At 42.6% G+C, this 20,842-nt stretch overlaps 1 protein-coding gene across 1 annotated transcript; it reads right to left on the bottom strand.

The window, feature by feature from the left end:
* Positions 1-3,555: 3,555 nt before the first annotated feature.
* LOC123049516 (SUPPRESSOR OF GAMMA RESPONSE 1-like) lies at positions 3,556-8,744 on the bottom strand. Its single transcript, XM_044472421.1, has 6 exons — positions 8,638-8,744; positions 5,749-5,881; positions 5,265-5,445; positions 4,673-5,154; positions 3,950-4,180; positions 3,556-3,863 (listed from the first exon to the last, which is right to left on the bottom strand). The coding sequence occupies exons 1-6, from the start codon at positions 8,643-8,645 to the stop codon at positions 3,747-3,749; spliced, it is 1,152 nt and encodes a 383-aa protein (XP_044328356.1). The 5' UTR covers positions 8,646-8,744; the 3' UTR covers positions 3,556-3,746.
* Between the last annotated feature and the right edge of the window lie 12,098 nt (positions 8,745-20,842).

Consider the following 20,842-nt stretch of genomic DNA (forward strand, 5'->3'; position numbering starts at 1 on the left):
CTTCTTTCAATGGTGAAGTTCATCGTAGGTAAACTACCACTGCTAGATTCTAGGAGGATACATGGCTAGGGGAGATGCCTCTGGCTCTGCAATACCCATCCTTATATAGTATTGTGCAACTGAAGGAAATATTCCCTAGAGGCAATAATAAAGTTGTTATTTATATTTCCTTATATCATGATAAATCTTTATTATTCATGCTAGAATTGTACTAACCGGAAACTTAGTACATGTGTGAATACATAGACAAATAGAGTGTCACTAGTATGCCTCTACTTGACTAGCTCGTTGAATCAAAGATGGTTAAGTTTCCTAGCCATAGAAATGAGTTGTCATTTGATTGACGGGATCACATCATTAGAGAATGATGTGATTGACTTGACCCATTCCGTTGGCTTAGCACTTGATCGTTTAGTTTATTGCCATTGCTTTCTTCATGACTTATACATGTTCCTATGACTATGAGATTATGCAACTCCCGAATACCGGAGGAACCCTTAGTGTGCTATCAAACGTCACAACGTAACTGGGTGAGTATAAAGATGCTCTACAGGTGTCTCTGATGGTGTTTGTTGAGTTGGCATAGATCGAGATTAGGATTTGTCACTCCGAATATCGGAGAGGTATCTCTGGGCCCTCTCGGTAATGCACATCACTATAATCCTTGCAAGCAATGTGACTAATGAGTTAGTTGCGGGATGATGCATTACGGAATGAGTAAAGAGACTTGCCGGTAACGAGATTGAACTAGGTATTGAGATACCGACGATCGAATCTCGGGCAAGTAACATACCTATGACAAAGGGAACAACGTATGTTGTTATGCTGTTTGACCGATAAAGATCTTCATAGAATATGTAGGAACCAATATGAGCATCCAGGTTCCCCTATTGGTTATTGACCGAAGATGAGTCTCGGTCATGTCTACATAGTTCTCAAACTCGTAGGGTCCACACGCTTAACGTTCGGTAACGATCGGTATTATGAGTTTATGTGTTTTGATGTATCGAAGGTTGTTCGGAGTCCCGGATTTGATCATGGACATGACGAGGAGTCTCGAAATGGTCGAGACATAAAGATCGATATATTGGATGGCTATGTTTGGACATCGGAATGGTTTCGGGTGAGTTCGGGCATTTACCGAAGTACCGGGGGGTTACCGGAACCCCCCGGGGAGTATATGGGCCTTATTGGGCCTTAGTGGGAGAGAGGAGGAGGCGGCCTAGGAGGGGGCGCCCCCCCCTCAAGCCCAATCCGAATTGGGAAGGGGGCCGGCCCCCCTTCCTTCCTCCCTCTCTCCTCCTACCTTCCTCTCCTACTCCAACTAGGGAAGGGGGGAATCCTACTCCCGGTGGGAGTAGGACTCCCCTAGGGCTCGCCAAAGAGAGGGTTGGCCCCTCCCCTCCTCCACTCCTTTATATACGGGGGAAGGGGGCACCCTGTAGACACACAAGTTGATTGCTTAGCCGTGTGCGGTGCCCCCCTCCACAGATTTCCACCTCGGTCATATCGTTGTAGTGCTTAGGCGAAGCCCTGCGTCGGTAACTTCATCATCACCGTCATCACGCCGTCGTGCTGACGAAGCTCTCCCTCGACACTCAACTGGATCAAGAGTTCGTGGGACGTCACCGAGCCGAACGTGTGCAGATCGCGGAGGTGCCGTACTTTCGGTACTAGGATCGGTCGGATCATGAAGACGTACGACTACATCAACCGCGTTGTCATAACGCTTCCGCTTTCGGTCTACGAGGGTACGTGGACAACAATCTCCCTTCTCGTTGCTATGCATCACCTAGATGGATCTTGCGTGTGCGTAGGATTTTTTTTGAAATTACTGCGTTCCCCAACAGCAACGTGAGGAAGATTATGTCACCACATTATTAAATTCAGTACTGCTTAATATCCAATTTAGGAGATCCCTAGTGGAGGAACGTTAGGACGAGTGGTTGCACCTAGTCCGCAGGTTGACGGAAGTTCAACTATCGGACCATGAGGATACGATTCAGTGGAAGTTAGTTGCGAACGGAACCTTCTTAGTGAAATCTATGTATCTGGATCTAATTGATTCCGGGTCATTGTCTAGGTCATTGCACATGGAAGATTAAAGTTCCGCTCTGAATTAAAATCGTCATGTGGTTCGTTCACATAGGAGTCATATTGACCAAAGATAACTTGCTGAAAAGAAGTTGAATTGGTAATTCCAGATGTTGTTTTGTGATCTCAATGAAACGATTAAAAACCTCTTTCTCGAGTGTCCACTTGCAAAATTATTATGGCGCTCAATACTTTTAGCTTTTAACATCTATACCCCAACAAGCATAAACACGTTATTTGGGACGTGGCTCAATGGAGTGGACATACATATAGAGAAACATATTCGGATAGCCATGTGCATTATTTTGGGCGAAATGGAATACTAGAAATGATTTGATTTTTAATGGGACAAACTTCACAAATTTTTTGCAGGTTATCTACAGAGCTACAACGTCGATCTGTATGTGGTCATTACTCATTCATGCGGACTATAGAGAGCTTTTGGTTATTGGGTGCAACCGCTGGGAGACGGTAGGACGGGCTATCTTCAGCCGATTTGGATGACGAGTTAATCATAGGCTAGGTGTATAGGCATCATAGCCTGCTATGTATCACCGGATGTGGCATCTTTTTAATGTTTTCTTTCGTTTTGCACTAAGATTATGGGCCTTTTGGGACCCTAAGACTTTATTACACTTTTTTAATAATATGGTTGCATGCATCGATTGATGCAAAGGCCGAGGTTTTTTCTTCCTTAAAAAAAAAGAAGCTCCGGTTACCGCTTGTCAAACCCAAATTCAGACTAGCACTCACTCAATAACAAAACTTAGCGAAACTAGAGCCAAGGATCGACAGACCTCTAGGATATTTTGCTTGTATTGCAAGGAATTTTGGAGGAGTTCGCATACACCTAAGTGTCAACCAAGAACACTGGCGGCAAGGATTTACCCCAATACAAGCAAAATATCCTAGAGGTCTCTCGATCCTTGGCTTTATATACTTGAAAGGAAAAATCGAAATGAAAAAAAAAAAGTAAAACATGGCAGTTGGGCACAGTTGCTCTTTTGCCAAAAAGTAAACAACGACGCTTTGAGTCCTCCCAACCATCCGATCCTATGTAACACGCGAAGTGTTATGGTGGAATGGCGAGCGTTGGATGGACGATGGACGGCTATCAAAGCAGCAACGAGCCACGTGCTCGCGAAGAAGTTGAAGCACAGAGCTGCAGTCGCGGTCGATTCGCGCACGGAAAGGGGGCCACCGGAGGGGAGGAAGCAGAGCTGGAAGAGAAGGACGCGGGGGGAGGCCTCACCGCTGCCGCGGGCCGGTGGCCACCGGCGGCGGCAGCGAGGGAGGGCACGGGATGGGGAGGCGGCGGAGGGAAAACCTAGTTACCCCCCGAGTCTGGTATTCAGGAACAAGCACTATTTGGTCTGGTATTCTCTCTTTGTTTTTGGCAGGCATATTTGGTCTGGTATTCAGGAACGAGCGCATTTTTTAAGGACTGACTGTTGTATATCATTCCGACTTTCATGGCTATGAAATTGGGAGCGGTGCTTCCACATTTACATTTTTGAAAACAAATGTCTGCTACTTACTACTACAAACATTAAACACAGCCGAGCTAACTTCAGTTGGCAAGCTCCAGGATCATATACAAAATTTTCTCGGAGATCCATCACTCATGCACAGAGATACAACGTACTACTACATCACGGAGAAAAACCGGCCTCTTCTCGTTGCTCCGCTGCTTCAAACCCCTCCTCATCCTCTGTTAACACGCTGGCCAGCCACATCTCCATGCTATCCTGCGACTCGAGCTGCATGTCCTGCCGTAAACACACACGAGACAAGGAGATGAGCCATGAGAAATATATTTGCACCGGGAAAAGAAATGAGCCCTCGGTGCACTTACAGTCGGAAGGGAGATATCCTGAGGCGTTCCGAGGTCGGGGAACTCCTGGAGCGCCTCGGCGTCAAGAGGCAGAGGCTGCCCCTCAGGGTCAGGGTAGGTGGCGTCCGGGGCTCCGCCGTGTGACAGGTGTTCATCCAGGCCAGACACCGCTGCGTCCTCCACGGCATGCGACGAGCTTCCCGCGAGCCATTCCCCAGCTTCCCGAACTGTAGACACGCGGGACTCTCCCTCCTGTCACAATCGCAGCGGTAACATGAATGACAGTGAGATGCAGGAGTTGTACAAATTTACAAGGCGACATTGTACTCTGCTAAATGCTGACTGCTGAGTGTATGCACAGGTGCTCATTTAGGAAGAAAAATGCATAATGTGAATCTTTACATAGAGGACTTAAAAGCTTATGGTATATTTGTGAGACTGTTGAATGCACTCTTGCAAGCAGAGGAAATTCTGCTCTGTAGTAGGAGCATCTTATAAATTTTTGTGCAGTATACAGCTGAGAAAGAATTGCAACAGTGGGGTTCTACTATTGCAAGGCCTTGTTTCAGGGACTGTATATCGAAAACAGATCAGTACTATTAATCCAATACTCTGAGAAGGAATCCTAAAAACAGAGTTCACTGGATGTACATACGATTTATTTCATGAACTGTATATCGAACACTGAAGCTTTATATGATCCATAATAGACAAAATCTTTGACATAGGTCAATGGACATGTACCTGATTCTGCTCGGTTCCGGATGGACTACCGTTTGGGCAACGAGTCTGCAGAGGGTATGGCATTGAGGTTGTAGGATCGTTTTCCCCAGCAAATGAATCGAATTCTTCATTAACACCGCACACTAGAGACTGCCCAGCATTCATTGACTGCACCTGATAAAAGACTTTGGAAACAACAAGCTCCTCCTGCTTCTCATCTTGATCTACCCCAAGGTGGTACTGATGCATTCTCCAATTAGTTTTTTCTGTCTTGCCACCTCCTTTCCGGTAACCTATGTAAAGAACCAATATTTTCTTCCACCCTTTTATGTCACCGTTATTATCCAAGATAGATCTCGATTTTCCAGTCTTGTGCCATCTGAGATTCTCATCACAAACAGTGTGGTCACTGTTGCTAATCTTGCGACGCTTACGCTTGCCAACAACGTATGCATTGGATACTTTGTGGAAGAAGTGACAGGTGCTCCCGTCATTCTTGATACCTACAGGGGTATATGAATGAATTAGCTAGCCAGGACTTACTCTACATAGTATGAGCTAGCTATTTAATTCAGAAGGCCCTGATAAAAAATCCAAAATAAGAATCATGTACCAGGGAGATTTTCCGGATGTGTATAGCAGATTCCTTCAGCCTCCTCTATGGTTGGAATAAAATCATCTATTAGTACATGGGACGCTGCCCTGCTGACCTTTCCTTCTAAATGTTCAAGCAGTTCGAGATCAGTTGGATCGAACTTAACACCAGCAGGGAGTCCTGGCCACTGTGATAAAACCTGCAATACAAAGCATGAAGTGCAACCTCAAGATGGCCAGAAATCATAACGTTTTACATCTTCAACCAAGGCACAAAGAAAAGACCACGATGCCACTATTCACGAACAGAGGGTCGCGTATTCTTGCTGTGATGGTGTGTGCAGAGTTATCACTCGAATTGACATATATTTGGAACAAATTTTGAAAACATGAGATGCAATCAGGAACAGAGGGAGTACAAGACGTACCAGATTTTAATTTGGGGAAAACTACTAGAGAACCGAGCATAGAAGTAATAAATGCAAAGAGTGAATGGTACTTACATCAGTATTATCAATGCGGTATTTGCAATTTGGGCACTCGATCCATGCAACCAATTCCTCAATCTGGCAAAGCGACGGACGAATTACCATCGTAGCAATTGTCTTGGCAGTAACGATCAATGGCCTGAAGAATCTGTGAGATAAACTTATTTTAGAATAATCTTTCGATGCCTCACAGATAAGAAATTCAATTAATTATACATGATAGAGATCCCACTTGTCTCAGCAAAAAGCTATCTACCTTTTTTAGATTCACAAATGTAGCAGCTAAGCTAAATGGAATTATGTGAAGCAATTTTTTCACAGACAGAGATATCTATGTGTATTCTATCTCAGTCATAGGCTATTAAAAATAGTCACTGTTCACTAACTCCGGAAAATCGTAGGAGTGAAGATAATTAATTATGTACCAATTCTCAGTAAGTTTGATAGATACTCCCTTCATTTGTTTTTATAAGACGTTTCAGACTGCTTGTTTTGTACTGTTTTGGACAGTGTCTGGATGTCTAAAACGTCTTATAAAAGTGAACAGAGGCAGTAAATGATTAGTTCCAGATCTTTTGCCTTGCATTGCTACTTTCAACGTATTAAGCCAAAGACAGATATAAATCACTGGACTCTGTTTCAGAAGAAATAGGAGACTAATGCAGATTGCAGAGCATGTCCATTGATCTTAACAACCAAAGCCAATGATGTAAAGGACATGTGGAGTCATGATCAGGTTCGCAGAATGCCACCAACAGTTTCCAGCGAGAAGCACTGGAATATAAGAACAGGTGCTCTGTTCTGAAAACCTGCAGCTGTCATTTGTGTGTCACTGCACACAAACGGAAACCTGGAGGCTAAACTGAAAGAGTGTCAAACGAGGTGTGATGCAACTCGGCGACCCAACAGCACAAATCCGCGATCTCTACTCTGCTCTGTGACCACGAGATCAGAGCAGTCTCCACGAAACAAAACAGAGCGGAACGAAACAGAACAGAACACTTCTTTACTCTGCTTTGTGACAGACAGCTGCGCGCGAGCAGATCAGTCTCCGCTTAACAGAACACTCCCAACTCAAGCAGATCGATCGTGAACCCCCTGCACCACCGCCGCTGCAGCAACGAGCAGAACCGGGCCGGATTCACGACGACGGCGCGGAGGCCGGAGGCACTACCCTTCTCTGCTTAGTGGAGACCGGAGACGGCTCCACCGGCATCTCAGCCGACCACGAAACCCCTGCACTGCCGCTGCAACTAGGGCTGCAAGAAAAGCTCGAGGCTCGTGCGCCGCTCGAGATTGACTCGTTTTTTGACTCGACTCGAGGTCGACTCGAAAAGAAACAAGCTGAGTTTGAACACTTTATGTAGCTTGACCGAGAAACGAGCCGACCTTGAGCTAATGTTGGCTCGCTCGATTTTAGCTCGATAGCTCGACAGAATATCATTATGTTAAATGATCATGCCATATATTTAGGGCTGCAAACGAGCCGAGTTCGAGCGAGTTGGAGTTGGCTCAGCTCAACTCATATGAAAATTCGAGCGAGCTCAAACTAAGTGAAGCTCATGATCGAGCTGTAGAATATGACTCGTGCTCAGTTTGTAACGATCTCGAGTCGATCTCGAGCTAGTTTCGAGCTAAATGAGATGGTAAAAATTATAAATCTGTGGATGAAAAACAAAAAAATTAAGGTGAATATGCTGGGAACCTTTGCCAAAAATATAAGATATTTAACACATAGTCGACCACGTGACATAATTAGGACTAAATCTTCTCTGCACTTAATTAAGTTTCTATGTTCGTTGGTAAACAAAATGGAAAAAAATTATGGACAACATATATGGTAATAAATTATCTTATTTTCATTTAATATATGGCATGATCATTTAACATAATTATTTAACATAATGATATTCTGTCGAGCTATCGAGCTAAAATCGAGCGAGCCAACATTAGCTCAAGATCGGCTCGTTTCTCGGTCAAGCTACATAAAGTGTTCAAACTCAGCTTGTTTCTTTTCGAGTCGATCTCGAGTCGAGTCAAAAAACGAGTCGATCTCAAGCGGCTCACGAGCCTCGAGCTTTTCTTGCAGCCCTACATATATTAAATGAAAATAAGATAATTTATTACCATATATGTTGTACATAATTTTTTTCCATTTTGTTTACCAACGAACATGGAAACTTAATTAAGTGCAGAAAAGATTTATGCCTAATTATGTCACGTGGTCGACTATGTGTTAAATATCTTATATTTTTGGCAAAGGTTCCCAGCATATTCACCTTAATTTTTTTGTTTTTCATCCACAGATTTATATTTTTTACCATCTCATTTAGCTCGAAACTAGCTCGAGATCGACTCGAGATCGTTACAAACTGAGCACAAGTCATGTTCTACAGCTCGATCACGAGCTTCACTTAGTTTGAGCTCGCTCGAATTTTCATATGAGTTGAGCTGAGCCAACTCCAACTCGCTCGAGCTCGACTCGTTTGCAGCCCTAGGTGCAACAAAGAGTAAAGCCGGGCCGGATTCACGCCGGCCACCCTCCAATTTTTTTTTCAAGAACTCCTCTGCTTCCTTCGGGGGGAAGGCTCCTCATCCGTCTTGCTCCCCGACGATCTCACACTCATCGCCCCGTCAGACCGACATCTCCTCTGCCACGCGCTCAAAGTCCGGATAAACGTCATCGCCATCCGATCTTCTCCAAAAACCACCTACCGGAATCCATCGCTCATTGATCAATCGCGACGCCCCTCCCCCTCCGGATCAAACCGAACCCCAGGCCCCAGAAGCAGATAACACCACCAGACAACGTGAGAAAATAAAACAAAAAGGATCCCGAGCAGCAGAAAAGTAGGAGAGAGACCGAGAGACCGGGTCAGAGAGTAGAAACAGAGGCTCACTTACTCTGCCATGGCCGGCCGCCGCGGCTGCGCTGCGACGGGAGGGACCGGGAGCGGAGTGTGGAGCGAGAGCAGAGCGCACGGGCATCCGAGGGGAGGGGGGCGAGGAGGGGGCGGGGCAACTTCTTGGCAAGTGAGGTGGGAGCGCGGCCTTAAATAGGCGAGGGGTGAGAAGACGCGGACCCTGCCCACCGGGGCCTGTCCAAAATGTTTTGCCCACCGGAACAAGCAAGCAACGCCCCTGTTGGACGTGTTTCCCTAGGCTTGGGAGCTGGGAGCTTTGGGTTGTGTCGCTGGGGTGCAGTAGGGGGGTGCAGACGTGCAGTAGGGGTGCGGAGCCGATCCGCCCCGCTTCGTAGGCAAAATAGGTTTCGGTTAGTTATAAATACCCCTCTCAGATTTAGTTCAATTTAAACTAATCCTCTATTTATGCGGGACTATGCGGGACGCTCGCTTGCATCCCCAGATGCAGCCTCGGCTTGCCATGGGTGGGTATCTGCTTGCTCTCAGATTCTTTTCTAAGAGAAGTAATTTTCTGAGATGACTTTTGCGCTCGGTACTTTGCAGTTTGCGCAAACCTAGAAAAGAGGTTTTATCTCCTGGCAAACAAGGGAAAATAGTCGCACCATGAAATAAAAACGAGAATTTGTGCAATTCTCTCCCTCTCAACAGAAAATAAATATGTATGTCAGTATTTTTTTAACACATGTACATCAGTATCTGATGTACAACTCCCTTCATTCAAAAAAAAGGTGTAATCTTTTTTTTCTTTTGTAGACCCAGGGAGTGTGTGGGAAGGGAAGGCTTATCCTTTACCCATGTTTAAATGGACGCAATTAACCGCTCTCCTCGGTTCCAACAAACCGTCGCTACACGTAGAGGGTGAAGGGGCGCGGCGCGGCTAGGTAGTAACGTGCGAGTCATCGCCAAGGGTAACGTTTGAATTTTTAAGACAGGGGAGTGGGGACTATTTTCAGCAGTACATGATGATGGCTAGCAACATGCGAATTTTCAGGATCGGTGAGCGGGGAAACGGAAGAGGGGCTATTCTTAGCAATACGCAAATGAAATCCTAAAACGGACTCCTAGCGCCCTCTTTTGCGGAATTCGCATGAAACGATTCCGAGAGTCCTCTGCGATTAGTACTTTGTACAACACCATAAAGAAGAATAGTTCCTACAACAAAATGTTTCATGACAAGCGAGATGATCCATGGATTTATCCGTGGACCGTGACAACTGACGCTTGTCCAAAGTATTTTTCCCATAGCTACAAGCACCCCCCCTCACTGAGTCTTTCGAGATGTCCACCTTACCAAGACCTAATACCTTCCCTTTGGATCTATCTCCGAATGTCACACTTCGCTTGGGGGCGCCATATTTTTCAAAGCCATGGAACATATCTCTATGTCCGGTCATGTGGTCGGTGCACCCACTATCGAATACCCATCCTTTTCCATTGAAAAAGAGCTTTTATGTCCTCTTCACATATTGCACTTGGGATTGTCGTCTTCACTTTCATCTTTTTTATCCTTCAAAAGGTTAGCTTCAATAGCACAAGATAGAATAGTCATTATGTTATTAACGTCACCCTTGTTACGGATGGCTTCATACAAGTCATCAACTTGTTTCCTAAGGTTGGGATCATCGGCATCAAAATTCTTAATGATTGACATGGCATGAGGGAAAATGGCCCTCAATTCATCCCAGGAGTGAGGTTCCTCATCCTTGACTTGAGGATGATAAGGACGAACAACTTTCACACTTCATGAGCATTGTCAAATGAGTAGATTATCTCCAACACATCGTAACTTATACCTCTCAATACATCATCGGTAGTTTGGGCATTGAGGTGTAAGTCATGTTCTTCTTGGGAAGTTGGGTAAAGAGGACCTGATGGAGGCACGTAGTCATTCTCAATGAGTTCATTATGTCTGGTCCTAGTTGAAGAAACTTGTTAATCATCGTGCATTTCCAACTAGCATATTCTATTCCTTCAAAGTAGGCACCATCATAGTGATATCTTCCCTTACTGGACATACTACTCTCCTTAAATTGTGAAGCCAATGCAACAGTCAATTTACCAAGGATTAACTAATAAAGGACCTCATTAAGGACACCGAAGCTCTGATACCTCATGTAGGACCACTTAGTATAGTCTAGAGGGGGTGAATATACTACAAGCAGATCAAAGAGACTATTTTCTCAATTTTAAGTTTCCTACGCAATTTTATGATTTTCTATAGGTAGCCTATCAATAACCCTACACATGCAAGTCTAATAGAGTATAACAATGGAAGGCAAACACGTTGACAAGTGTAAGTAAGAGTAGTTGCAGGAATGCGAACATGGGGTGGCCCGATGAAGATTTTTCCAGTGGTTCAAATAGTTGGCGTTGCCGTACTCCATGTTGATGGTGGCTTTGAGCCACAAATGTTCTAGAATCACAGAGATCCCGGTCTAGACTTCCACAAATGAACGAGCTCGTGCCGGATTACCACCCACTAAGGGTCCACGAAGGAGCAACCAACCCCTTGGTTGATTATGCCAACATGGCTTACGACCACAAACGTCTAGCCTCACTCCGGGTAGATCTTCACGAAGTAGGCAATCTTCAAGACCATACAAAATTCTTGGTTTCTTCACAACTTGAAGACTTCTAAGCACCTAGTCGATCTACGAGGCGCACACCTTCCAGAAATAACAAGGTTGAGTTGCTTGGTGATGAATCGCTTGCTATTGTGCTTCAAAATACTCTCAAGATAGGGTTTTTGGATTGGAGAGGTAGGAGTGGAAAGCAAGGAGGGGATCAGATATCGAAGACTTGGCTTGATGGTTAGATTATAAATATCTTTGAACTCATCATAAGAAGGTGGTGTTCTCTCTCAGAAAAATATGATGGTATTCGAGTTTCCTTCGAGTGAACACATGGGATATGTGGGGGTATAAATATGCTAGACTAGAGACCCACTTAGATTGGATCCGAGTGGAATTGGACTTAGAGTCCTAACTAGCCTCAAGTATTGAGACCATCTCTGACTTATATATCGGTGGAGGTGCAAGATCCTGGAAAGGGCTCCATAGTCCCACGACCTAGCTACCACGCGGTGCGTTGATACGTCTCCGTCGTATCTACTTTTCCAAACACTTTTGCTCTTGGACTCTAATTTGCATGATTTGAATGAAACTAACCCGGTTTGACGATGTTTTCAGCAGAACTACCATGGTTTTCTTTTTTGTGCAGAAATAAAAGTTCTCGGAATTGGACGAAAGTTTTTGGAAATTTTTTATGGAATAAATAAAAAATACTGGAACAATAATGACCCACTGGAGGGGGCCACCTGCTGCCCACGAGGCAGGGCACGCCCGAGCGTGCCGTAGTGGCTTGTGGGGCCCTCATGGCTCCGCTGACCCTAATCTCAAGTCTATAAATTCCTATTTCTCGAGAAAAAAACAAGAGAGGGAGTTTTATCGCGTTTTACGATATGGAGCCGCCGCCACCTCCTATTCTTCATTGGGAGGCCAGATCTGGGACCCGATCGAGCTTCGAAGAAGGGGATCTTCTGTCTTCATCATCATCAACCATCCTCCATCGCCAATTTCATGATGGTCGCCGCCGGGAGTGAGTAATTCCTTCATAGGCTTGCTGAACGGTGATGGGTTGGATGAGATTTATCATGTAATCGAGTTAGTTTTGTTAGGGCTTGATCCCTAGTATCCACTATGTTATGACATTGATGTTGCTATGACTCTGCTATGCTTAATGCTTGTCACTAGGGCCCGAGTGCCATGATTTTAGATCTAAACACCTTTATGTTTTCATGAATATAGTTGTGTTCTTGATCCTATCACTACTGCAGGATGCTGCTAACGCGACACTACGATCAGAGACCGTTCGAGAAACTGTGTGCGATGCAATAATCGCAAACGGTGCTGTATGAAAACCATCATAAATGTATAAAATGTTTGCGATGACGGATGCATCAAACACGGTTCAGGTTTTAGTTGCGTGTGCGATGAAGGGCATACGGTTCAGTTCAATTAACTGTTTGCGATGAGGAGGAACAAAAGAAACGGGCAGCCAGATGAAGGCGTGTGTGATACACAGTATACGATTCACTTGGATGAACTGTTTGTGATTAGGCAACACAAAAGAAACGGTCAACCAGATCAAGGTATGTGTGATATACGGCATGCGGTTCAGTTGGATGGACTGTTTGTGTTGAGACATGAGAACAGAAACGGTTCAACTTAACAAGATGTGTGTGATACGCGGCAAACAGGTCTGTAATCAGAAATGTGTGTGAAGACCGATAATAACACAGATGGTTGCTGCTAATAAGACGTGTGTGTTGTGCGATGGGATTGCATACAGAACAACAACATATATATACACACACACTTATAAGGACATGCTTGCATAACCAAATTAAACATCCACTTACATAGGTGGCTACTACAACCATGGTATTTGCACACACAAAAGTAAACTATTACATGCATAATTACATAGGTGGCTACTACACACATGACATGTCCACACACCAATAAAGTAAACTATATATTACATGCATGATTAACTAGCATAAATGATCATCTGATCGTTGATACGTCTCCAACGTATCTATAATTTTTTATTGTTCCATGCTATATTATATTCTGTTTTGGATATTTAATGGGCTTTATTATACACTTCTATATTATTTTTGGGACTAACCTATTAACCGGAGGCCCAACCCAAATTGCTGTTTTTTTGCCTATTTCAGTGTTTCGAAGGAAAGGAATATCAAACGGAGACCAAACGGAATGAAACCTTCGGGAACGTGATTTTCGGAACAAACGTGATCCAGAGGACTTGGAGTGGACGTCAAGAAACGGACGAGGATGCCACGAGGCAGGAGGCGCGCTACCCCCCTGGGCGCGCCCTACACCCTCATGGGCCCCTCGTAGCTCCACCGACCTACTTCTTCCTCCTATATATACCTACGTACCCCCAAACCATCAGACATAGAGCCAAAACCCTATTTCCACCGCCGCAACCTTCTGTACCCGTGAGATCCCATCTTGGGGCCTTTTCCGTCACTCCGCCAGAGGGGGCATCGATCATGGAGGGCTTCTACATCAACACCATAGCCTCTCCGATGATGTGTGAGTAGTTTACCCAGACCTTCGGGTCCATAGTTATTAGCTAGATGGCTTCTTCTCTCTCTTTGGATCTCAATACAAAGTTCTCCTCGATTCTCTTGGAGATCTATTTGATGTAACTCTTCTTTTGCGGTGTGTTTGTCGAGATCCGACGAATTGTGGGTTTATGATCAAGATTATCTGTGAACAATATTTGAATCTTCTCTGAATTCTTTTATGTATGATTGGTTATCTTTGCAAGTCTCTTCGAATTATCTGTTTGGTTTGGCCTACTAGATTGATCTTTCTTGCAATGGGAGAAGTGCTTAGCTTTGGGTTCAATCTTGCGGTGCTCGATCCCAGTGACAGTAGGGGAAACGACACGTATTGTATTGTTGCCATCGAGGATAAAAAGATGGGGTTTATATCATATTGCATGAGTTTATCCCTCCACATCATGTCATCTTGCTTAAAGCGTTACTCTATTCTTATGAACTTAATACTCTAGATGCATGCTGGATAGCGGTCGATGTGTGGAGTAATAGTAGTAGATGCAGGCAGGAATCGGTCTACTTGTCATGGACGTGATGCCTATATACATGATTATACCTAGATATTCTCATAACTATGCTCAATTCTATCAATTGCTCGACAGTAATTCGTTTACCCACCGTAATACTTATGCTATCTTGAGAGAAGCCACTAGTGAAACCTATGGCCCCCGGGTCTATTTTCCATCATATTAATCTCCCGTCAACTAGCTATTTCTGGCGCCGTTTATTTTGCTTTCTTTACTTTTACTCTTTACCATAAAAATACCAAAAATATTATCGTATCATCTCTATCAGATCTCACTCTCGTAAGTGACTGTGAAGGGTTTGACAACCCATTTATCACGTTGGTTGCGAGGTTCTTATTTGTTTGTGTAGGTGCGTGGGACTCGAGCGTGGTCTCCTACTGGATTGATACCTTGGTTCTCAAAAACTGAGGGAAATACTTACGCTACTTTACTGCATCACCCTTTCCTCTTCAAGGGAAAACCAACGCAGTGCTCAAGAGGTAGCAAGAAGGATTTCTGGCGCCGTTGCCGGGGAGTCTACGCACAAGTCAAGACATACCAAGTACCCATCGCAAACTCTTATCCCTCGCATTACATTATTTGCCATTTGCCTCTCGTTTTCCTCTCCCCCACTTCACCCTTGCCGTTTTTTCGCCCTCTTTTCCGTTCGCCTCTTTTTGGCTTGCTTCTTGTTTGCTCGTGTGTTTGATTGCTTGATTGTCACGATGCCTCAAGACAATACTAAATTGTGTGACTTTACCAATACCAACAACAATGATTTTCTTAGCACTCCGATTGCTCCTCTTACCGATGCTGAATCTTGTGAAATTAATGCTGCTTTGCTGAATCTTGTCATGAAAGATCAATTCGCCGGCCTTCCTAGTGAAGATGCCGCTACCCATCTAAATAACTTTGTTGATTTGTGTGACATGCAAAAGAAAAAAGATGTGGACAATGATATTGTTAAATTGAAGCTATTTCCGTTTTCTCTTAGAGATCGCGCTAAAACTTGGTTTTCGTCTTTGCCTAAAAGTAGTATTGATTTTTGGAATAAGTGCAAAGATGCTTTTATCTCTAAGTATTCCCCCCCCCCCCGCTAAGATCATCTCTCTTAGAAACGATATTATGAATTTTAAGCAACTTGATCATGAACATGTTGCACAAGCTTGGGAGAGGATGAAATTAATTATACGTAATTGCCCTACACATGGTTTGAATTTGTGGATGATTATACAAATTTTTTATGCCAGATTGAATTTTGCTTCTAGAAATCTTTTAGATTCGGCCGCGGGAGGCACTTTTATGGAAATCACCTTAGGAGAAGCCACTAAACTCCTAGATAATATTATGGTTAATTATTCTCAATGGCACACCAAAAGATCTACTAGTAAAAAAGTGCATGTGATAGAAGAAATTAATGTTTTGAGTGGAAAGATGGATGAACTTATGAAATTGTTTGCTAATAAGAGTGTTTCTTCTAATCCTAATGATATGCCTTTGTCTACCTTGATTGAGAATAATAATGAATCTATGGATGTGAATTTTGTTGGTAGGAATAATTTTGGTAACAACGTGTATAGAGGAAACTTTAATCCTAGGCCGTTCCCTAGTAATTCCTCTAATAATTGTGGTAATTCCTACAACAATTCTTATGGAAATTTTAATAAGATGCCCTCTGATTTTGAGACTAGTGTTAAAGAATTTATGATTACACAAAAGAATTTCAATGCTTTGCTTGAAGAAAAATTGCCTAAGATTGATGAATTGGCTAGGAACATTGATAGAATTTCTCTTGATGTTGATTCTTTGAAGCTTAGATCTATTCCACCTAAGCATGATATCAATGAGTCTCTCAAAGCCATGAGAATTTCCATTGATGAGTGCAAAGGAAAAACCGCTAGTATGCGTGCTAAGAAAGATTGCTTTGTAAAAGCGTGTTCTTCTAATTTTTATGAGAATAAAGATGAAGATCTAAAAGTTATTGATGTGTCTCCTGTTAAATCTTTGTTTTGCAATATGAATCTTGATAATGATGGGACTGGAGATGAGTCAACTTTAGTTAGAAGGCGTCCCAAAAATTCGGAGTTTTTAGATCTTGATGCAAAATTTGGTAAAAGTGGGATTGAAGAGGTCAAAACTTTAGATATCAATGAACCCACTATCTTGGATTTCAAGGAATTTAATTATGATAATTTCTCTTTGATAGATTGTATTTCGTTGTTGCAATCCGTGCTAAATTCTCCTCATGCTTATAGTCAAAATAAAGCCTTTACTAAACATATCGTTGATGCTTTAATGCAATCTTATGAAGAAAAACTTGAGTTGGAAGTTTCTATCCCTAGAAAACTTTATGCTGAATGGGAACCTACAATTAAAATTAAAGACCATGAATGCTATGCTTTGTGTGATTTGGGTGCTAGTGTTTCCACGATTCCAAAAACTTTATGTGATTTGTTAGGTTTCCATGAATTTGATGATTGTTCTCTAAACTTGCACCTTGCGGATTCCACTATCAAGAAACCTATGGGAAGAATTAATGATGTTCTCATTGTTGCAAATAGGAACTATGTGCCCGTAGATTTCATTGTTCTTGATATAGATTGCAATCCTTCATGTCCTATTATTCTTGGTAGACCTTTCCTTAGAACGATTGGTGCAATTATTGATATGAAGGAAGAAAATATTAGATTCCAATTTCCGTTAAGGAAAGGCATGGAACACTTTCCTAGAAAGAAAATAAAATTACCTTATGAATCTATTATGAGAGCCACTTATGGATTGCCTGCTAAAGATGGCAATACCTAGATCTATCCTTGCTTTTATGCCTAGCTAGGGGTGTTAAACGATAGCGCTTGTTGGGAGGCAACCCAATTTTATTTTATTTTCTTGATTTTTACTTCTGTTTAGTAATAAATCTTTGATCTATCCTCTGGTAGATGTGTTTTTATGTTTTAATTAGTGTTTGTGCCAAGTGAAACCTATAGGATCTTCTTGGATGATAGTTATTTGATGTTGCTGAAAATTCCAGAAACTTTCTGTTCACGAAAACAATTGTTTAAAATCACCATAACGTGATAAAATAATGATTCCAATTGCAGCATCAATAAAAAAATATTTAGGTCATCCTATTTTGGTAGATTTTTCTGAGTTCCAGAAGTTTGCGTTAGTTACAGATTACTACAGACTGTTCTGTTTTTGACAGATTCTATTTTTCGTGTGTTGTTTGCTTATTTTGATGAGTCTATCGTTAGTAAAATAGTTTATAAACCATAGAGAAGTTGGAATACAGTAAGTTTAACACCAATATAAGTAAAAAATGAGTTCAATACAGTTCCTTGAAGTGGTGTTTTGTTTTCTTTCGCTAACGGAGCTCACGAGATTTTCTGTTAAGTTTTGTGTTGTGAAGTTTTCATGTTTTGGGTAAGGATTTGATGGATTATGGAACAAGGAGTGGCAAGATCCTAAGCTTGGGGATGCCCAAGGCACCCCAAGATAAATCTAAGGACACCAAAAAGCCAAAGCTTGGGGATGCCCCGGAAGGCATCCCCTCTTTCGTCTTCGTCCATCGGTAACTTTACTTGGAGCTATATTTTTATTCACCACATGATATGTGTTTTGCTTGGAGCGTCTTGTATGATTTGAGTCTTTGCTTTTAGTTTACCACAATCATCCTTGCTGTACACACATTTTGAGAGAGACACACATGATTCGGAATTTATTAGAATACTCTATGTGCTTCACTTATATCTTTTGAGCTATATAGTTTTTGCTCTAGTGCTTCACTTATATCTTTTAGAGCACGGCGGTGGTTTTGTTTTATAGAAACTATTGTTCTCTCATGATTCACTTATATTATTTTGAGAGTCCTACAAAACAGCATGGTAATTTGCTTAAATTGAGAAATTAGTCCTAATATGATAGGCATCCAAGATTAGTAAAAACTTTCTTATAAGTGCGTTGAATACTAAGAGAAGTTTGATGCTTGATGATTGTTTTGAGATATGGAGGTAGTGATATTAAAGTTGTGCTAGTTGAGTAGTTGTGAATTTAAGAAATACTTGTGTTGAAGTTTGCAAGTCCCGTAGCATGCACGTATGGTAAACATTGTGTAACAAGTTTGAAACATGAGGTGTTCTTTGATTGTCCTCCTTATGAGTGGCGGTCGGGGACGAGCGATGGTCTTTTCCTACCAATCTATCCCCCTAGGAGCATGCGCGTAGTGCTTGGTTTTTGATGACTTGTAGATTTTTTCAGTATGTGAGTTCTTTATGACTAATGTTGAGTCCATGGATTATACGAACTCTCACCCTTTTATCATTGCTAGCCTCTTTTGTACCGTGCATTGCCCTTTCTCACCTTGAGAGTTGGTGCAAACTTCGCCGGTGCATCCAAACCCCGTGATACGATACGCTCAATCACACATAAACCTCCTTATATCTTCCTCAAAACAGCCACCATACCTACCTATTATGGCATTTCCATAGCCATTCCGAGATATATTGCCATGCAACTTTCCACCGTTCCATTTGTCATGACACGTTTCATCATTGTCATATTGCCTTGCATGATCATGTAGTTGACATCGTATTTGTGGCAAAGCCACCATGCATATTATTCATACATGTCACTCTTGATTTATTGCCATCCCGGTAAACCGCTGGAGGCATTCATATAGAGTCATACTTTGTTCTAGTATCGAGTTGTAATCATTGAGTTGTAAATAAATAGAAGTGTGATGATCATCATTCATAGAGCATTGTCCCCAAAAAAAGAGAAAGGCCAAAAAAAGAAGGGACAATGCTACTATCCTTTTTTTCCACACTTGTGCTTCAAAGTAGCACCATGATCTTTATGATAGAGAGTCTCTTGTTTTGTCACTTTCATATACTAGTGGGAATTTTTCATTATAGAACTTGTCTTGTATATTCCAACAATGGGCTTCCTCAAATGCCCTAGGTCTTCGTGAGCAAGAAAGTTGGATGCACACCCACTTAGTTTCTTTTGTTGAGCTTTCATACATTTATAGCTCTAGTGCATCCGTTGCATGGCAATCCCTACTCCTTGCATTGACATCAATCGATGGGCATCTCCCTAGCTCGTTGATTAACCGCGTCAATGTGAGACTTTCTACTTTTTTGTCTTTTCCACATAACCCCCATCATCATATTCTATTCCACCCATAGTGCTATATCCATGGCTCACGCTCATATATTGCGTGAAAGTTGAAAAAAGTTTGAGATTACTAAAATGTAAAACAATTGCTTGGCTTGTCATCGGGGTTGTGCATGATGAGAGCATTCTTGTGTGACGAAAATGGAGCATGACCAAACTATATGATTTTGTAGGGATAAACTTTCTTTGGTCGTGTTATTTCGAGAAGACATAATTGCTTAGTTAGTATGCTTGAAGTATTATTACTTTTATGTCAATATTAAACTCTTATCTTGAATCTTTCGGATTTGAATATTCATACCACAAATAAAAGAATTACATTGAAAATTATGCTAAGTAGCATTCCACATCAAAAATTCTGTTTTATCATTTACCTACTCGAGGACGAGCAGGAATTAAGCTTGGGGATGCTTGAGACGTCTCCAACGTATCTAAATTTTTTTATTGTTCCATGCTATATTATATTCTGTTTTGGATGTTTAGTGGGCTTTATTATACACTTTTATATTATTTTTGGGACTAACCTATTAACCGGAGGCCCAGCCCAAATTGCTGTTTTTTGCCTATTTCAGTGTTTCGAAGGAAAGGAATATCAAACGGAGTCCAAACGGAATGAAACCTTCGGGAACGTGATTTTCGGAACAAACGTGATCCAGAGGACTTGGAGTGGACGTCAAGAAGCGAACGAGGAGGCCATGAGGCAGGGGCGCGCCTACCCCCCTTGGGCGCACCCTCCACCCTCGTGGGCCCCTCGTAGCTCCACCGACCTACTTCTTCCTCCTATATATACCTACGTACCCCCAAACCATCAGACACTGAGCCAAACCCTATTTCCACCGCCGCAACCTTCTGTACCCGTGAGATCCCATCTTGGGGCCTTTTCCGGCGCTCCGCCGGAGGGGGCATCGATCACAGAGGGCTTCTACATCAACACCATAGCCTCTCCGATGATGTGTGAGTAGTTTACCTCAGACCTTCGGGTCCATAGTTATTAGCTAGATGGCTTTTTCTATCTCTTTGGGTCTCAATACAAAGTTCTCCTCGATTCTCTTGGAGATCTATTTGATGTAACTCTTCTTTTGCGGTGTGTTTGTCGAGATCCGATGAGTTGTGGGTTTATGATCAAGATTATCTATGAACAATATTTGAATCTTCTCTGAATTCTTTTATGTATGATTGGTTATCTTTGCAAGTCTCTTCGAACTATCAGTTTGGTTTGGCCTACTAGATTGATCTTTCTTGCAATGGGAGAAGTGCTTAGCTCTGGATTCAATCTTGCGGTGCTCGATCCCAGTGACAGTAGGGGAAACGACACGTATTGTATTGTTGCCATCGAGGATAAAAGATGGGGTTTA

This window comes from Triticum aestivum, chromosome 2D, assembly GCF_018294505.1.
Source record: "Triticum aestivum cultivar Chinese Spring chromosome 2D, IWGSC CS RefSeq v2.1, whole genome shotgun sequence".
Lineage (NCBI taxonomy): Eukaryota > Viridiplantae > Streptophyta > Magnoliopsida > Poales > Poaceae > Triticum > Triticum aestivum.

Coding starts and splice junctions, on each gene's coding strand:
- LOC123049516 (XM_044472421.1), bottom strand. Junction 4,181..4,672: donor CCGGAACCGAGCAGAATCAG/GTACATGTCCAT, acceptor CGATTGTGACAG/GAGGGAGAGTCCCGCGTGTC. Junction 3,864..3,949: donor AGGATATCTCCCTTCCGACT/GTAAGTGCACCG, acceptor TGTTTACGGCAG/GACATGCAGCTCGAGTCGCA.